Here is an 18,473-nt window from a genome sequence, read left to right on the forward strand (position 1 = left end):
GTTGTTTCGTTGCTTCTTTGCAATGGCTCCCACATCCTCTGCTTTAAAGCAAATTTTCAGTGTGGTACCTCCAATAGTTGATGCTTTTTCTAAAGGAAATAGGGAAGCTAAATGAATAGCTAAAGAATAATTATCAAGTTCTTTGAGAATGCAAAAAACTGGATCAATATTAACATGCAAGAATGCTCAGTAGGGGGGAGATGATAAGTGAATATTTATACATGTATATGTATGTGTGCGCGCATTAAAAACATTTCTGCCTGAGTCACTGTCTTTAGACAACATAAGTTAAAGTTCTCATTCAGAAACAGGGTCAAAGGTAGTTTTATTTTTCTGCTTTGTCATCAAAGGAGACCTGACCACGTGCACTATATATAAAGCATGCCGGTAGGAAGATTAGCTTTACTGTCAAGCAATATAAGGGTAACAGAAACACACGTGGTTACACGGTAAAGGAGTTCAAGAGGAATTCATAGTAATACGATAGGAGGAACCGGGTCATAACTGCTTCTCCAATGAGACTGTAGAGTGCAGACAACCGAGGGGAGTGCAACTTAACATTATGAAATAGTTTCAAAAAATTACAATGAAATAATGTACCTTTTTATTATCTTCATGTAAATTTTATATCATTTACTTTTGACTGTAGGTCGGCTTGGTGACGAGGGTATTTAAAGGAATTCTCCCGGGCATTTTAGGGAGCCTCACCTGGATGGCAAGCACCAAACGCCTTGTGCTTTTCTGTCCCAACTGTGCCTCCTAAAGAGCGAGCTGTGCACCTGGGGCGCTCAGCGCGACTGATTGATTTGACAGGTGGAGGTGGGACAGGGAAGGCTCTAGACTGACCAACCCTAAAAAAGGCGGTAGCATGTAGAAACGAACGTGGGAGGAGGTGGCTAAGGCGGATTCGGATGTGGGAGGCCGAGGTGCCGCGAACGAACCGAAGGGCCGAAAGACCTGAAGCAGCGGTAGGCGTGCCAGTGAGGTAGGTACGGGGGCTGCGGGGGACGGGGTCGAACCCACCCTCCAAGGAGAAGGGAGCGCACGGACTAGCCGGGGCCGGGGCGGGGCGGGGCGGGGCGGGGCCGGGCCTCCGGGAAGCCCTCCCTCCGAGTAGCGGAGGTGACTGGTCGGGTGGGGGGCGGGAGACGCTCTGTCCCACGCTCTCCTAGTGCTCGGTGGTTTAAAGATGGCGGCGGCGGCAGCGTTGAGGGCGCGGAGCCGCGGAATGGGGAGGGAAAAGGAGAATCTGTGAGGCGTCGAGAGGCAGCGCGGCGGCTGCTGTGAGGAGTCGGGTGGGGAGACGCCGGTGGCCGGACCGCTCAGGGCCGGGGCCTCGACTGGGAAGGAGAGGCCGGAGCAAGCGCCTGGAGCCCGAGGCCGGAGCCGAGGAGGAATGTGACCACGGGTCGGCGGGGGCGCGGGAGTACGCAAGTGCAGGGATGGGGCAGCAGGTGGGCCGCGTCGGGGAGGCTCCGGGGCTTCAGCAGTCGCAACCCCGCGGGATCCGGGGCAGCAGCGCAGCCAGGCCCTCCAGCCGCAGGCGGGACCTGGCGGGGCGCACCGCAGAGGCCGGCTTCAATATCTTCACCCAGCACGGTGAGTGTGTCCGGGAGCCGGCGTGAGGGCGTGGGGAAGGCCGGAGGTGGGGTTGAGGCGGGGTGGGAGGCAGACAGGCAGCTCTAGGGGGTCGAGGGGTGCCCAAGAGTGGGGGCGGAATCTGCTGCCATCTGGGCCAGTCACGGGAGGCGAGTCACACCCCTCCCCCCCTCCCGTCTCCAGCCTGGCTGGCAGCTCCCGGGGGCGGAGGAGGAAAGAGAAGTGGTCTTAGGGACCTTGGATGGACTGTCTTCTGCACTGGGACGCGACTGTGGGGCTCGGGGAAGACGGTGGATAGTGTCCTCAGGGGAGAGAAGGATGAAGGGAGGTGTGAGCTCAGTCCAGGTGTTAGTAGAAATCGGTCGTTAGCGAAGGGAGCATGAGTTGTGCCTCGAGGGATTGGGAAATAGGAACTGAATCTCAGCAGGTAGTGGCCTTTGAAGTATATACGTATAAATCAGGCAATGAGCAGTGTCAGGATAGTGAAGTGTCCTGAAATACCCTTCTACGGGAAAGATAAGGGTAGTATCTTAGCACTTTGAATTTCTTTCTTTTTTTTTTTCCAAACTGGAAATGAAGGGCTTTGCCAAACCATCCTCTGTTCTGCTCTTTTGAGTAGGACACATTTCTGAGATGGCTGGCAGGGGTTAGAGGTTGGTGGGCATCGTTAGGACTTTGGATACAAACAAGAGTTTTTCTTCCTACCAGGTGTGTGTATATATATATATATATATATGACACACACACATACATATTTACATTCTCTATATGGTCTGGAACCTATTACTTTGTCCTCATTATCAAGGTATTTTTAAAACAGTTGTCTCCAGACTTGTGATCACGTACTCCAAGAATTTATGTATCTTTATTACTGTACTAATGGGTAACTTAGAAATGTGCACAGAAACAGAATTTAAGAAAGGATGAGATGAAAAAATAAATATAACAAGAGTTCTAATAAATTTTTTCCAGCAGCCCAGTGGATCCTTTTGCACTTCCTCTGAGCTGCACCCACACCACTTTTGAGGCCACTTGTCTAGAGGAAGGAAGAATGGAGAAGGGGGAAAAAAACCAAAATTAACCTTCATGGAGTTGAGATACCCTAAGACCTGAGAGAGGCTGAAGAGATAGATGTGACTTCTGTATAAAGGACTGGCTAGTTGAGGTTGGATGAGAGATAGCAAACTGGACTTTCACTGAAGAGGCATATGGAAAATAATAAAAGATAAAAGAGGGTATTCTATACTGTGTAGTGTAGGGAAGACGAGGAAGGAAAAGAAGTGTGAACTATTCCTCGGAAATGGAGTTTTGGAGGAAGTTAAGACAAATGATAGTATACAGAGAAAGAGATGAACCTTAGAAGCTGTGGCTGCTAGGTGAGTTGTATCAGAGTTCTGGGTTTGGACTTTGTGAACAACCTGAGTTTCCTAATGGAAGAGGTATAGGTGATTTGGGCCATTCAGGAGTTACGTGTCTACTCTAAAAGATGTGAGTGAGCTTCTCTTCCAGGTATATAAACATTTTATGAAGGTGCCATATAAGTTAGTCTGTATCGAAATCACTTCCAGAAACATAGCAAAGAATGGGTGAATAGTTTTCAGGGAAGAAATGATCCAAGTAGCTTTGCTTTGTGGGATGTGTTAGTTATGTATTAAACTTGGCCCAGTAATGGTGATCCTCTTCCTCTAGCATCTATTCAGGATGTAAGATTTTCTGAGAAGGAGGAGGTCATGAAGAATGGAATAGGAGGAGATTTTGAAGGATGAATAGGATTTGGATCTATGGAGCAAGAAAAAGAGGGCAGGCTGTGCAGGAGAAACAAGTGTGAACAATTGAAATGAATGTAATTTGTTGATGGAATAGTGAGGAGACACATCTGTCGTGAGTTAAGCAAATCCTCTAGGAGTGAATCCTAGAGCAGAAATTGCAAGAATCAAGTTCTGGTCTTGGCTCCACCTGGCTGGGTGATTTAATCACTTAACATCTTTGGGTTTCTTTATCTGTTAAATGTTGGATTGGATGATCTCTAAGGTACCATCTGACTCTTAAGATGTTATGATTCTACTGATAATTGAGAAGCAGTGGGAAGAAAACTTTGAATACGTTGGGTTATGGGCTGGGTTATTGAAAATGTGGCAGAGGAGTTTATATCCATTTACCTGATTGGTTAGTTTATAGGCTATGTAAAGAAAGCCAAGTGTGAGGTGCTGAAAGCCTTGGCCTTGAGTGGAGGCAATGGAAACAGGTGGGGTGAGTTTGAGGGATATTTCATGCATTCAACAAAGAAAAGTTTTTTGAGCACCTATTATGTACTGGGCCCTGGGGATGTTGCTGTGAGTATAACAAGGTCCCTGTCCTTGTGGAACTTAAGGATTTTATGATTTGGTTTAGAGGATGAAAGAAGAAAGGACGACTTTGGAATACTTAGGCATTCTGCCTGGATTTGAAACCTGGCTTGACTGCTTATTATCTTTGTGACCCTGGACAAGTTATTTAACCTTTTTGTGCCTTGGATTCTTCATTTGTAAAATGGGGATAATAAGAATACCCGGTAATAATAGTACCTAGATTAATGAGTTAATATGTACAAGGCACTTAGGATAGTGCCTGGCATGTAGTAAGGGCTAAATATGTGTTGGCCCCGGCCATTACTACTACAACAACTACTACAATTAAAAATAGGGATGAGTCAAATATAGTAAGTTTTGAAATTGGCTGTATTGACAAGTTTGGAAGTTAGAAGCTGATTGAAAGGATGTGAATAGGGTAAGTTTGTTGCCAAAGACTAGTATGTAAAGAATAGAATTGGCAAATAATATAGGAAACAAAGGTTAAGTGAGTACTGTTTTTAGACAGATGGGTGTTTATAAACTTCTGTAGCTCAGAGTTTCTCAACCTTGGCAGTTATTGCCATTTTGGGGTGGGTGGTTCTTTGTTGTGGGGGTCTGTCCTATACTTTGTAAGATGTTTAGCAGCATCCTTGGCCTCTGCTTACTAGATGCCAGTAGCACCCCTTTCTGGCAAACTACCTCACCGCCCCCCCCCCCAGTTGTAACAACCATAAATGTTTTCAGACATTGCTAGATTGCCCCTAGATGAGAACCACTGCTTAGAAACACATGATAAATTCTGGTTTGAATGAATAAATTCAATTAGATTCAAAAGCTTCTCAGTGGACCTGTTGTTTGACATTTACACAAAAAACCTGGCAACTAGTGTACAAGTCACTGTCTTGAGTTTCAGTATTGAGGTATTAGCACATAATTTCATATACGAAAGTTAGGTTTGACTGTTGAGTTTACATGTAGGTTTAAATATAGATTAACTATTGTATGTAGTCAGTAAAAATGTATGTACGTTACAGAAATGGGTTTATCAGAGTCCGTGATTTTTCTTCTGTAGATAAAAGAAATGGTGTTTTCTCATTGAAAATGGGAATGATATTTTTTTATTAATATGTAAGTTGTTATAATAATTTGCTTTGCCAAAAATGCCTTTTGTGAATGTAATTTAGAAGGAATAAAAATAATTGGGCTGTTTTTTGGTATGAAAGAGGTGAGTGCTGTGTGATTTTTCTGAAATCTGCTATTGAACCTTTTTGGTGAGCTGATGTTTTGTGACTAGTAATCTAGGGTTGAATACCTCCTTGTCTTTTTAATATCTGACATACATTACAACAGTTGAGTGATTTCACTTCAACTTTACTTCTTTCTCTCACTCATTTGCTATAAATGCTATTAAAAATTAACCTTAAATTGTGACGTTTTGAGTAATAAAACTTTTCCCTTAAACTCATCAGTTTAAGTGGTCTGATTTCTTTATTTAGGATTTGTAGTTCATGTTTTAGTCTTTGCAGAATGAAAGATGTCGGCACCACAGGTTGAAAATGATACTGTAGAAAAGAACAGGAAGGCCGTTGCAAGGGAATTTTAATTATGGTGACCTAGTATAGTGGCTACTGATTCTTATGAGAACCAGACTTTTAAAAAGAAATCAGCTGTTAGGTTTTTGCTAACCTCCAAATCTGTGTAAGTTACAGGTATCTGGGTGTGTCTGTATTTTTAGAAAAGTGACAAAATAATTTGTGGTACAGATTCTTTTATCACAGCCCAATTGACAGTAAGGTCCCAGGTAAATTTTGAAGTCTGAAGTTTCTCCTTAAGGGTCTTCAACTTGCTTTAAAAAGAAAAACCAGCATCTTTTCCCCTTGCAATTACTATACTATATCATTTTTTTTCTCTTTACTCTCTCTGTCAAAATCAGTAATGATGACATTTGTGTAGTTTTTTTTTTGAGTTTATGAACACCTTTTATGTCCTTTATCTTATTTGATCTTTACAATTACAGTTGGCCCTTGAACAACATGGGTTTGAACTTTCAGGGTCCACTTACAGGCAGATTTTTTTCAATAAATATGTACTATAGTTTTATCGCAGTTGGTTGAATCCAGGGATGCCAAACCTGGATATGGAGGACCACCTGTAAAGTTATAAGAGGATTTTCGACTTCGTGGAGCGTCGGTGCCCCAACCTCCTAGTTGTTCAAGGGTCAGCTGTACTCTGAAATAGGTGGGGACAGATACTAATCTTCCCATCTTATAGATGAAGAGTTAAGAGAATTAAGTGACTTCCCAAGGGCATACAGCTGTTAAGTTATGGGCCTGAAAACTCAAGCCTTTGTCTCCAAATCTTGCCATAGTGTAGAGATTTAGAGAACATGGGTTTTATTTTATTTTATTTTTAAAAATGCATTAAAAATATTTTTATTTGGTTGCATTGGGTCTTAGTTGCGGCAGGCAGGCTCCTTAGTTGTGGTATGTGAACTCTCAGTTGTGGCATGCATGTGGGATCTAGTTCCCTGACCAAGGAGCGAACCCAGGGCTCCTGCACTGGGAGCGTGGAGTCTTAACCACTGTGCCACCAGGGAAGTCCCAAGAAGATGGGTTTTAAAATTAGATAGAATTGGGTTCAGATCCTGCCTTGTGTCTGACATTAGTAAGTGGTTTACAACTCCAACCTCAGCAGGTTGTTGAATTAAATGATAAAATTTTGTAAGGCTCTAAGTGCTCAGTAAATGTAGTTTTGTTGTTGTCATTGTTATTTACCTCAAGATGGTTGTCAAGATTACATGAGTCTAATGTGAAAATGTTTTGTAAACTAACTCAGACGCTGCTATTGTCATCACGATAGCATGCTAAAGTGTAGAATTGTCTTAGTATTTATATATATATATATATATAAAATTAATTAATTTATTTTTGGCTGCGTTGGGTCTTCCTTTCTGTGCATGGGCTTTCTCTAGTTGCGGTGAGCGGGGGCTACTCTTCATTGCGGTGTGCAGGCTTTTCACTGCGGTGGCTTCTCTTGTTGTGGAGCACAGGCTCTAGGCGCGTGGGCTTCAGTAGTTGTGGCACACGGGTTCAGTAGTTGTGGCTCGTGGGCTCTCGAGCACAGGCTCAGTAGTTGTGGCACACGGGCTTAGTTGCTCTGCGGCATGTGGGATCTTCCTGGATCAGGGATCACACCCGTGTTCACTGCATCGGCAGGCAGATTCTTAACCCCTGCGCCACCCGGGAAGTCCAGCATTTATATTTTAAGTCTCTGTTTTGTCTAAGTCTCTATTTTTCTCTCAAGTGACTCTTGATTATTAAAGGACTTTCAGAAAGCAGCAAAAAGGTAGGGAAATTTTGGGGATCTGAAATCACCTTAGACCTGCCTTCCTTGAGGGTAAATGTTATCTTCTTAGGATTATTTTTCTTATGGGTCTTTCTTACTCTTTTCATACTGTTGTTTTTCTTCCTTCACAGAAGTTGAACTAGAAACACAGGCCAAGGCATATGTAAAGTTTAGGTTGAGACCTCATTCTAAGCTGGCACATTTGTTTGCTAGTTAATATTTAATGATTTTTTATATTGTAATCTCCTTCATCTGACATCCTTTAAGAACTTTTTGTGCCTCCTTGTATTATTTTTACCTCTGGTTATAAAGTTTCTTGTTAAAAGCATTTTTTTTTTTTTTTCACGGTACGCGGGCCTCTCACTGTTGCGGCCTCTCCCGTTGCTGAGCACAGGCTCAGCGGCCATGGCTCACGGGCCCAGCCGCTCTGCGGCATGTGGGATCTTCCTGGACTGGGGCACGAACCCATGTCCCCTGCATCGGCAGGCGGACTCAACCACTGTGCCACCAGGGAAGCTAAAAGCATGTTTTAGTAGAACTTTTATATTCTTAATTTTGTGAGTCAATTTGGGCTTTTTCTCATATACTATGTGTGTAAGATTTCAAAATACGTAATGTTAACCTCATCAATCTTAACAGATTTCTTCTGGAATAGATAAATTTGGAGTGTCACTGTTGATACTTCACCAGATCATATAGAACGATTCTCAAATTTTAGTGTGGAGACCCAGATTATTGGGTCCCATCCCCAGAGTTTATTATTTAGGTCTGAGGTGGGATCTGAGAATTTGCATTTTTGATAAGTTTTCAGGTGTTGCTGAAGGCTGCTGGTTGGGGCCGCACTTTGAGAACTGTTGGTAATGTGAGATTAAGAAGAGTGGTGGATCGGAAGTAATTCAAAGATTGTCAGTTGTCAGAAACATAATGTATTAACTCTTCTACTTAAAACTGGTTCAGAAGTCCATTTGTTGCAAGTCTAGTGTCCACATGCAGGTGTCCACTGTCTTATGCCACTTTTTTTGCGGCAGGAAGAGATGCTTTGGCCTCAACTTTTTTTTCTTAAATCTCTAAAAGTTCATATGTAGAAGGTCTGTTGAGAGGTGCACTTTTGAAAGAATCTTGTGTCAGGAAAAGGGAGTTAAGACACACAGAGTTCTGCTGACAGACTTAGAGTGGGCCTTAGTCCCTGGAAGAAGCTGTGAAGAAATAATTGCCACTTATTGAGTGCTGTGTGCCAGGCATGTTCTGAGTACTTAATTGCAGGGTTTTTTTTCACTTAAACCCCATAAAACCTTGCTTGCTCAAATTGAAAAAGATGAGAGACCAAAGAAATTGGGATACCTATTTGTGATTCTGTAGTTATGTGTGATGATGCCTAGTTTCCTTTTGGAGTTTGTGTATATGTATGTATGTATATGTACGTGTGTGTATATAGGAAGATTTTTAGTCGTTTTTTTTACCCTATCTCTCTTGAGACCAATGATGAGGGTTTCAGAATGGTAGACCAGGGTTAGATCTATATACTTACTCTGTGGCTATGGATTGAGACTTAGATATTATGGCCTAACAAATGGAGCAGTAGGGCTCACAGTGCAATTTGAAATCTCATGGTAATGTTGAACTATTGGCTTAACCTCTAGACTTAGTATTACTAATGTTTCTTATTTAAAGACTTTATATCCCCCACTCCCTCTTGATAGATTACAACTCTCCTTTTCTCCTTGTATTGGAATCTATGTAGCCACTTAAAGTGATCTATTTAGTTTATTAATATGCAGCTTATAAAGACATTTCTTTTTCCTTTTTAGGTAGTATGATAGAATTAAAAAAAAACTAGTTTAACACTCTGGAGTATTTTCTATGTTTCTTTATTCAGTTATTTTACAGTAATTGCCTGTGTTAATATCTCAGAATTTTTAGGTATAATTTAGAATTGCTGTCCAAAAGAATGATGTTGTTAAGTAGATATTGTTGTTAAGTAGATGTTGTTAAGTAGATATTGATGAACACTCTCATGAAACAGTTAATAAACTAGTCTTGTGTGTCGGTGAGTGGGGAAGTGTGATATTTTGTATAATAACTGTTGGTTACTAATCTCTGCCTTTTTGGGTTGAGGGCATAATTTCAGTATGTAAATTTGTGATCATTGTACTAATTAGAATGATTTCTCAGTTCTTTTATTTTTTTTAAATAAATAAATTTATCTATCTTTATTTTTGGCTGCATTGCGTCTTCGTTGCTGTGCACGGGCTTTCTCTCATTGCAGCGAGCGGGGGTTACTTTCGTTGCTGTGCGCGGGCTTCTCATTGCGGTGGCTTCTCTTGTTGTGGAGCACGGGCTGTAGCGCATGAGCTTCGGTAGTTGTGGCTCGCGGGCTGTAGGGCACAGGCTCAGTAGTTGTGGTGCACGGGCTTAGTTGCTCCGCGGCATGTGGGATCTTCCCGGACCAGGGATCAAACTGTGTCCCCTGTACTGGCAGGCGGATTCTTAACCACTGTGCCACCAGGGAAGTCCCAGGTCAATTATTTTCAATTGAACTCTCACTCAAATAAATGCACAGATAAATGCACATTAACTATAATACTGTGACAAATTTTATTTTGGTTGCTTAAAAAAATGAGACCTATATTGAGCTTCTTCTCTGTCTTTGCTTTGTTCTGTAAATGTGCTGAGTCTATGGTGGTGGTACTGCGGGCTCCTCTGTAGTGAACTCTGCCAGTATTGGCTTTTGATCCAGCAGAACACAAAGCTCAGCAGGCCCAGGCAATTTATATTCCCTGGTTTGCTTTTCCAAGGAGAGGGAGGATTTAGAAAAACTTTCACTTGATGTGGTCAAGGTCAAAGAAAATTTTCTGTGACTTAATATAATATACAATATGTACATATACAGTTTTGTTAACATGTTCCTTTCTATATGCTAATTCCAGCAAGTTAAAATAACAATACTGAGTTAGTACTAAAGATTGCCACTTAGCATTTTGTGGTTCCAGATAATTATTAAGAAAACTTGGTAATTTTCTTAGGGAAACTTAAAAATTTTCCTAAGACTAGCAGTACTAACAGGCATAATTCATATCACCGATCTTTTTCTTATAGGAAAGAAGCGTTGACACTTGAAGATTTTTGTTATAGTAGCTTTCTTTTATTAATGTTGAAATTTGCATTTTTTAATTGTGTGAAAATATATAAAGGTATCTCAATGTAAAAAAAAATAAATCAGTACAGAAGCATGTAGATTAGACATGAAAGTCCTCTTTGATGTTCCGACCCATGATCCATATTCTCTTGTTAGAGGAAACTACTGTTCATGGTTTGATATGTTATTTTCCCAGAACTTTTTAAGTATTTATATTTATGTGAGTGCACATATTAATACTTCTCTTGCCATTTCATAAATGCAAGTAAATGCATTATACAGTATGAATTTTTTTCTCTCAGATTTGTTTTTTGCATTTAATATGTCTGGAAGACCTTTCTATGCCAGGATGTGTACATTTCTCATTCTTTTCAATAGCTTTATAGTGTTCTGTGCTCTCGATATATATTTTAACCATTTTGTTTAGATGTTAACCATTTTCTTATTGACGAATATTTGTTTACAAGATTGTTAAAGATCTGTTTTCCTCATATTTTTCTTATTAGCAGCTTGAACCTTTCTGAAATTTATATATACATATTTGAGGTTGGAACCAACTTAATGTTTTTCCATTGTACTAATAATTGAATAGTTCATCAATTTCCACTGCTTTGAAGAGCTGTATTTCTTATATATTTAATTCTCAAATGTCCACATATCTTTTTAAAACTCTTTCCATTGTTCCATTCATCTTTATTTCTTCCTGCACATTGTTAACATATTTTAATTATGGTAACTATATTATAAGCTTAAAATATATATGTTTACCTGGGTAGCTCCCTGTTATTGTGTTACTTTTCAGAGTTTATTTGGATGTTATTGCATATTATATCTTCCAAAGATTCTTAGGACCAGATTGTTAAGATTCAGAAATCTTGATGGGATTTTGATAGTGATTGTACTGAATTATAGGTTAATTTGGGGGTGAATTTACATTGCTGCATTATTGTGTCCTTACATCTAAGAATATGGTGTCCCTTTGCCAGTCTAGGTCATCTTTGTGTCCTTAAGTAAAAGATTTTTCCATTGGTTTCCCATTGTTTTTGGACATTTCTTGTTAAGCTTATTGGTGGGCTTCTTAAAATTTTTGTTGTGATCATAAGTGTAATTCTTCTGCATTACATTTCCTAATTGCTAGTATATGAGTAGTGATTTTTGTTTGTCAGTCTTGGGTCTGGTCGCCTTACTGTATTCATATTGCATCTAATCATTTTCCCTTTAATTCTCTTTCTAGGAAGGCAACCAGATTTTCTGTAGTAGTAACTTTCTACCAACACTTTTATTTTCTTAAAACTGATATTCCTAGAGGCCTTTTTTTAAAAATAAGGAAGAGTTTTAAGCTGTTATTACTATTCATTCTTTATCACACTTCTGTACTGTAAGGCGTTTGGTTGGAGGAGGCATGGTGGAAGTAGGAGTGGGTTGCAGGGAGAGAGACCGTCTATCCTTTTTCTTAATGAATTCTGGTTACTATTATTGGTGGTAACAATACATGTTTCGTCCATTTATTTTCTACAAAATAGCTAAGGTATATATAGTACATATATCTAAAGTATATAATAAATGTATATATACACATAAATATCATATATATATTATTAAGTGTACCTTCAGAGAAATTGCCTGGTGTTTGTGTGTGTGTGTGTGTATATATATATATATATATATATATATTTTTTTTTTTTTTTTTTTCCCCTTTTTTTTTTTTCGGTACGCGGGCCTCTCACTGTTGTGGCCTCTCCTGTTGTGGAGCACAGGCTCCGGACGCGCAGGCTCAGCGGCCATGGCTCACGGGCCCAGCCACTCTGCGGCATGTGGGATCCTCCCAGACCGGGGCACGAACCCACATCCCCTGCATCGGCAGGCGGACTCTCAACCACTGCGCCACCAGGGAACCCCTGCCTGGTATATTTTAATACGGCAACTAGAAAAATTGTTTCTCTACATTTTGCATTAAGAAGTGTCATTATTGGTGACTAGCGTCTAGACTAAAGCATACAGTTTATGTTTTTGCACCGAGGGGAATATTAAGTTTGGTAAATACATTCCTAATGTTGACAATTCATAGTCACAGTGCTACATCAGTAGTTGAGACCTCTGAACATTGATTTTTGGTAAACGTAAACCTTTTAGCTATGAAAAAGATGTATTCTGTGGATACTATAGAGGAGTTCCGGATTCTCTCCAGATAGCATCTGGACTTGTGTTTAGCTTCTGAATCAATATATATATTTTTAACTATGCCGATAATCCATTAGCTAACTCGAAGACCAGATTCAGTGTGGAATGATTAATTCTGTGAAACTAAGAATTAACTTTAAGGAGGTATGAAGAAAGAATATTTTCTTTTATAAAAATGTATATTTATCAGAAGTTAAGTATCTGATCCCAGTAAACTCTTGTCTATTCTTCAGAAATAGAAATAAAATGTGAAGAAAGCATTTTTTTTAAAAAGTATTTCAAACATACAGAAAAGTAGAGCACATAACAGAATGTCCAGGTACCCGCCACCCAGATTTAACAAATGTTAATATTATGTCACATTTTTTTTTTTTAAATTTATTTATTTATTTATTTATTTTTGGCTGTGTTGGGTCTTCGTTTCTGTGTGAGGGCTTTCTCCAGTTGCGGAGAGCGGGGGCCATTCTTCATCGCCATGCGCAGGCCTCTTACTGTCGTGGCCTCTCTTGTTGCAGACCACAGGCTCCAGACGCGCAGGCTCAGTAGTTGTGGCTCACGGGCCTAGTTGCTCCGCGGCATGTGGGATCTTCCCAGACCAGGCTCGAACCCGTGTCCCCTGCATTAGCAGGCGGATTCTCAACCACTGCGCCACCAGGGAAGCCCGTGTGTCACATTTTTTAAAAAAGAAAAGATTATAGAGACAGTTGAATACCCTTTGCAGACCTTCTCAAACCCATTCTTCTCCCTTCCTATCCTGAGTTTTATACTACCCTGATGGTGTTTATCCTTCCCTTCTACATAGTTGCATTTTATATTCCACTTGTAATTATCTGTAGAGGGTGTGTGTGGGGCAGGCGCCAGTTTGTAGCTTTGTATGTTTCAAAGATTTACATAAATTCTATGCCAGATGTATCATCTTGCAACTTTCTGTTTCTATCCTGTGTGTTTCTGAGATATATCCATTTGAAATATTATAGTTCAGTATTCCACTGTGTAACTATACCACAGTTTATTCAGAATTTTTCATATTGATGGTGGGTTGTTTCCAGTTTTGCATAAAATAGGTGCTTGGAGTTGCTATTTGCTCTGACCAGAAAACTCTTTATAGTTATTTTTATCAGAGATATATGTGGAGAGTTTATAAATAGTCAAAGAATATGACAAGATTTGAAATGGAAAAAAAAGAAAGCAGGGCTTCCCTGGTGGCGCAGTGGTTGAGAGTCTGCCTGCCGATGCAGGGAACACGGGTTCGTGCCCCGGTCCGGGAAGATCCCACATGCCGCGGAGCGGCTGGGCCCGTGAGCCATGGCCACTGAGCCTGCGCGTCCGGAGCCTGTGCTCTGCACTGGGAGAGGCCACAACAGTGAGAGGCCTGCGTACAGCAAAAAAAAAAAAAAAAAGAAAGCAGCCCCGTCCCTCTTCCTATGTTGGCACTGTCCAGTATAGTAGCTAAAATGTCCTTTGTCCTCATTGAGAAGAGCTGTATTAAAATACACACTACATTTCAAAAACTCAGTATGAAAAAAGTGTAAAATATCACATTAATGTTTTTATGTTGATTGCATGTTGACACGATAATGTTTTAGATATGTCAGATTAAATAGATTAAAAAAATAATAAATGTATTTATTTTTGGCTGCGTTGGGTCTTTGCTGCGCACGGGCTTTATCTAGTTGCAGCGAGCAGGGGCTACTCTTTGTTGCTGTGCACGGGCTTCTCATTGCGGTGGCTTCTCTTGTTGCGGAGTACGGGCTCTAGACGTGCGGGCTTCAGTAGTTGTGGCTCCCGGGCTCTAGAGCGCACGCTCAGTAGTTGTGGCGCACGGGGTTAATTGCCCCATGGCATGTGGGATCTTCCCGGACCAGGGATCGAACCCATGTCCTTTGTACTAGCAGGCAATTCTTAACCACTGCGCCACGAGGAACTCCCTAGAATAGATTGTTAAAATTAATTTTACAGATTAAAAAATTTAACCTAGCATCCAGAATATGTAAAATGACATATTTTTGCTCACATTTGTGGCTTGCATTTCTGTTGGACAGTTCTGCTTTAAATGGTAAGCTCTATGAGAGCAGGAACTTGATCTTGTTCACCACTGGAGTCCCTGTACCTTTAACAGTGACAGGCACAAAGTTGACCCTCAATAAATTTAAATGAATTGATACATTTAACAAGAGAAGTTATTTTTTGCATTGTTCACTTAGGAATATTATACCTGGCATGTTACAGTGCAGAGTTTATTCCATAGAGGTGCTTTGAGTTTTCTTTGCAGTTACTGATTGGAAAAAAGTTACTTTAAATTTGGCTTTATTATCCGGTGTGTGTTTTTCCTTTTACTACCGTATTTTTAGCTTAACTGCACTTTTAAGTCTTAGGATTTCATAATGTTTTCATTCTGTCTTTATCATTATATTTTTCATTTTCTATTTTATTCTGTTATTAATCCTGCTGTTTGGGAAAATTCTAATGGATTTGTAAGTTCTTTGATCTAATTATTTCAAGTTATTTGTTCCTTGAAATTACTAGCTGTCTTCAAAGAGAAAAGTCATCTTGGCCATGGGCTGTATCAGGATGGCTTTAGCTCTGGCAAATTTTCTACCACGCTGTTACTTTTTCAAGTCTGAGGTCATGCTTATCCTTTTATGTTTATCTGTTTATTCTTTTTTCTTGGCAACATATAAAATCTTTTTATTTTAAAAATTCTTCCTCTTTTTTTTCTTCCAGTTTATTGGGATATAATTAACATATAACCTTATCTAAGTTTAAGGTATACAGCTGTTGATTTGATACATTTATGAATTGCAGTGTGATTACCATCATAGCAATTAACTGACACTTGCATCAAATCACATAATTGCCATTTCTTTTTTGTGGTAAAAACATGTAATATCTACTCTTTCAGCAACTTTCAAATATATAGTATTGGTATTATTAGGTATAATCACCATGCACTATATTAGATCTTCAAAACTTGTTAATCTTATAACTGGAAGTTTGTACCCTTTGACCAGTGTCTCCCCATTTCCCCCGCTTCTTAGGCCCTGTTAACCACCACTCTCCTCTCTTGCTTCTCTGAGTTTAGCTTTTTTAAATTCCACATATAAGTGATATACAGTATTTGCCTTTTTTCTGTCAGACTTACTTCACTTAGCATAATGCTCTCAAGGTCCATCCAAGTTGTTGCAAATGGCAGGATTTCTTCTTTCTCATGGCTGAATAATATTCCATTTTGTGTGTGTGTGTGTGTGTGTGTGTGTGTGTGTGTGTGTATGTGTATGTGTATGTATCTCCCATCTTCTTTATCCATTCATCTCTTGATGGACACTTAGGTTGTGTCCTATCTTGGCTGTTGTGAATAATGCTTAGTGAACGTGGGAATGCAGATATTCCTTCAAGATGCTGTTTTCATTTCCTTTGAGTATAAACCCAGAAGTCGGATCACTGTTCATATGGTAGTTCTATTTTTAGGTTTTTTATTATTATTATTTTTTTGTGGTACGCGGGCCTCTCACTGCTGTGGCCTCTCCTGTTGCGGAGCACAGGCTCTGGACGCGCAGACTCAGCGGTCATGGCTCACGGGCCCAGCCGCTCCGCGGCATGTGGGATCTTCCCGGACCAGGGCATGAACCCGTGTCCCCTGCATCGGCAGGCGGACTCTCAACCACTGCGCCACCAGGGAAGCCCTATTTTTAGTTTTTTGAAGAACGTCCATACTGTTTTTTGTGGTGGCTGCACCAATTTACATTCCCACCTACAGTGCAGAAGGGCTCCCTTTTCTCCACACCCTTGCCTGCCAACCCTATCTTTTTTTTTTTTTTTAAATGATAGTCATTATAACCAGCATGGGGTGATACCTCTTTGTAGTTTTGATTTGCATTTCCCTTGTGGTTAGTGATGTTGAGCACCTTTTCATGTACCTGTTGGTCATTTGTATGTCTTCTTTGGAAGAATGTCTATTCAGATTCTCTGCCCATTTTAAACTTATTTTTCTTTGTGTCTTTCTTTAATTTTTGGCCACACCGCGCGGCTTGCGGGATCTTAGTTCCCTGACCAGGGATTGAACTGGCACCCTCAGCGGTGAAAGCACGAAGTTCTAACCAGTGGACTGCCAGGGAATTCCCTGCCCATGTTTTATTTATTTATTTATTTTTTTGCGGTACGCGGGTCTCTCACTGTTGTGCCCTCTCCCGCTGCGGAGCACAGGCTCCGGACGCACAGGCTCAGCGGCCATGGCTCACGGGCCCAGCTGCTCCGCGGCATGTGGGATCTTCCAGGACCGGGGCACGAACCCGTGTCTCCTGCAGCGGCAGGCGGACTCTCAACCACTGCGCCACCAGGGAAGCCCCCTACCCATGTTTTAACTGAATTGTTTTTGTGTTATTGAGTTGTATAAAATTCTTCCCTTAAAGCTTAAGAGCTTGGTAGGTAGATGTTTGAGGAGTCTGTCTTAAATGATTATTTCTCAGTCTTTATATCATATACCAACTGTCTTTGGTTGTCCTTCTAGTTCAGGAAATTTTGACTCTTTCCCTGGTTTCCACATTATTTACCTTTTCTATTTCCTCTGTTGTCCTTATATTTATAGATTAGTTCTCATTGATCTTTTTTCTATACCTCACCATTGGTTTCTTACTATTATAAAGTTTCATCAAATTTATTTTTGATTTACTTGTGTTGAACTATTACTCTGCTGTAGTCGATTCTTCTATCTTAGCAGTTTTCTGTGGGTAATGTGTGTGAGTAGGACTCTTAGTTACAAGTAGGAGAGACCGACTTCATATTATGTAATACCTAGAAAATTTATATGGAGATAGTGGAGGCTCAAGAACAGGAATGCAGCTAGGCTGGCCCAGAAACAGGACGTGGAAGGCTGCTAAAAACTCAGGAAATATTTATTTTCTGTCTCTTGTTTTGACTTCTGTTTGCTCACTTTATTCTCTCTTAGACATTCAATTCATACCATACTTGCCTTCTTTTTTTTTTGTTTTGGTAATCTCTTCTCTGACCAAAAGGATGGTCTATATTAAACTTTAATTTCTTAGTCTCGGTTCCAGATTCCCAGGAGAGTAGCTGTGATTGGTGGTCAGATCACCTCCATAATATTGACATTTTGGGTTGAATGGTTCTTTGTGTGGGTTATCCTGTACATTGTAGGGTGTTTAGCAGGATTGTTGGCCCCTGTCAACTAAATGCCAGTAGTGCTCACCTTCTAAGTGTAACAACCAAAAAATGTCTCTAGATATTGCCAAAATCCCCTTGGAGATAAAATCACCCCTGGTTGAGGACCACTGATCTAGAATGTATTTAGCTGCTCTGGGCCTACCACTGTGTGAGATTGATGTTTCAGGAGAGTCTTTGCGAGCTAGGCAGGTACTCAAAATGCTGTAATTATTTTCTGTTTTTTGTAGCAACTATAAATTAGCACTGTTTTTCATTATTTTTAGGTATTCCTTTTAAAAATAATTTTTTTCTTATTTAAAGTATTTGACATTAACATGTTTCTTATTAAAATATTCAACTAGAGGGACTTCCCTGGTGGCACAGTGGTTAAGAATCTGCCTGCCAGTGCAGGGGACATGGGTTTGATGCCTGGTCCGGGACGATCCCACATGCCGCGGAGCAACTAAGCCCATGCGCCACAACTACTGAGCCTGCGCTCTAGAGCCCGAGAGCCACAACTACTGAGCCCATGCTCCACAACTACTGAAGCCCGTGCACCTAGAGCCCATGCTCTGCAGCAAGAGAAGCCACTGCAATGAGAAGCCCATGCACCACAATGAATATTAGCCCCCGCTCGACGCAACTAGAGAAAGCCCGCGCGCAGCAATGAAGACCCAATGCAGCCAAAAATAAATAAATAAAAAAATAAAATCTTCAACTGG

The 18,473-nt window shown here is 40.6% G+C and overlaps 1 protein-coding gene across 4 annotated transcripts in view; it reads left to right on the forward strand.

The window, feature by feature from the left end:
- Positions 1-1,120: 1,120 nt before the first annotated feature.
- ABL2 (ABL proto-oncogene 2, non-receptor tyrosine kinase) overlaps positions 1,121-18,473 on the forward strand; it is a 108,749-nt gene continuing 91,396 nt past the window's right edge. For all 4 annotated transcript variants that reach the window (XM_027086190.1, XM_027086193.1, XM_027086191.1 and 1 more), the window contains exon 1: positions 1,121-1,599. In XM_027086190.1, the coding sequence (XP_026941991.1) occupies positions 1,443-1,599 (157 nt within the window). In that variant the 5' untranslated portion in view covers positions 1,121-1,442. The remainder of the gene's footprint in view (positions 1,600-18,473) is intronic.

This window comes from Aethalodelphis obliquidens, unplaced genomic scaffold (genome assembly GCF_003676395.1).
Source record: "Aethalodelphis obliquidens isolate GAN/ISIS:26980383/991018 unplaced genomic scaffold, ASM367639v1 scaffold55, whole genome shotgun sequence".
NCBI lineage: Eukaryota > Metazoa > Chordata > Mammalia > Artiodactyla > Delphinidae > Aethalodelphis > Aethalodelphis obliquidens.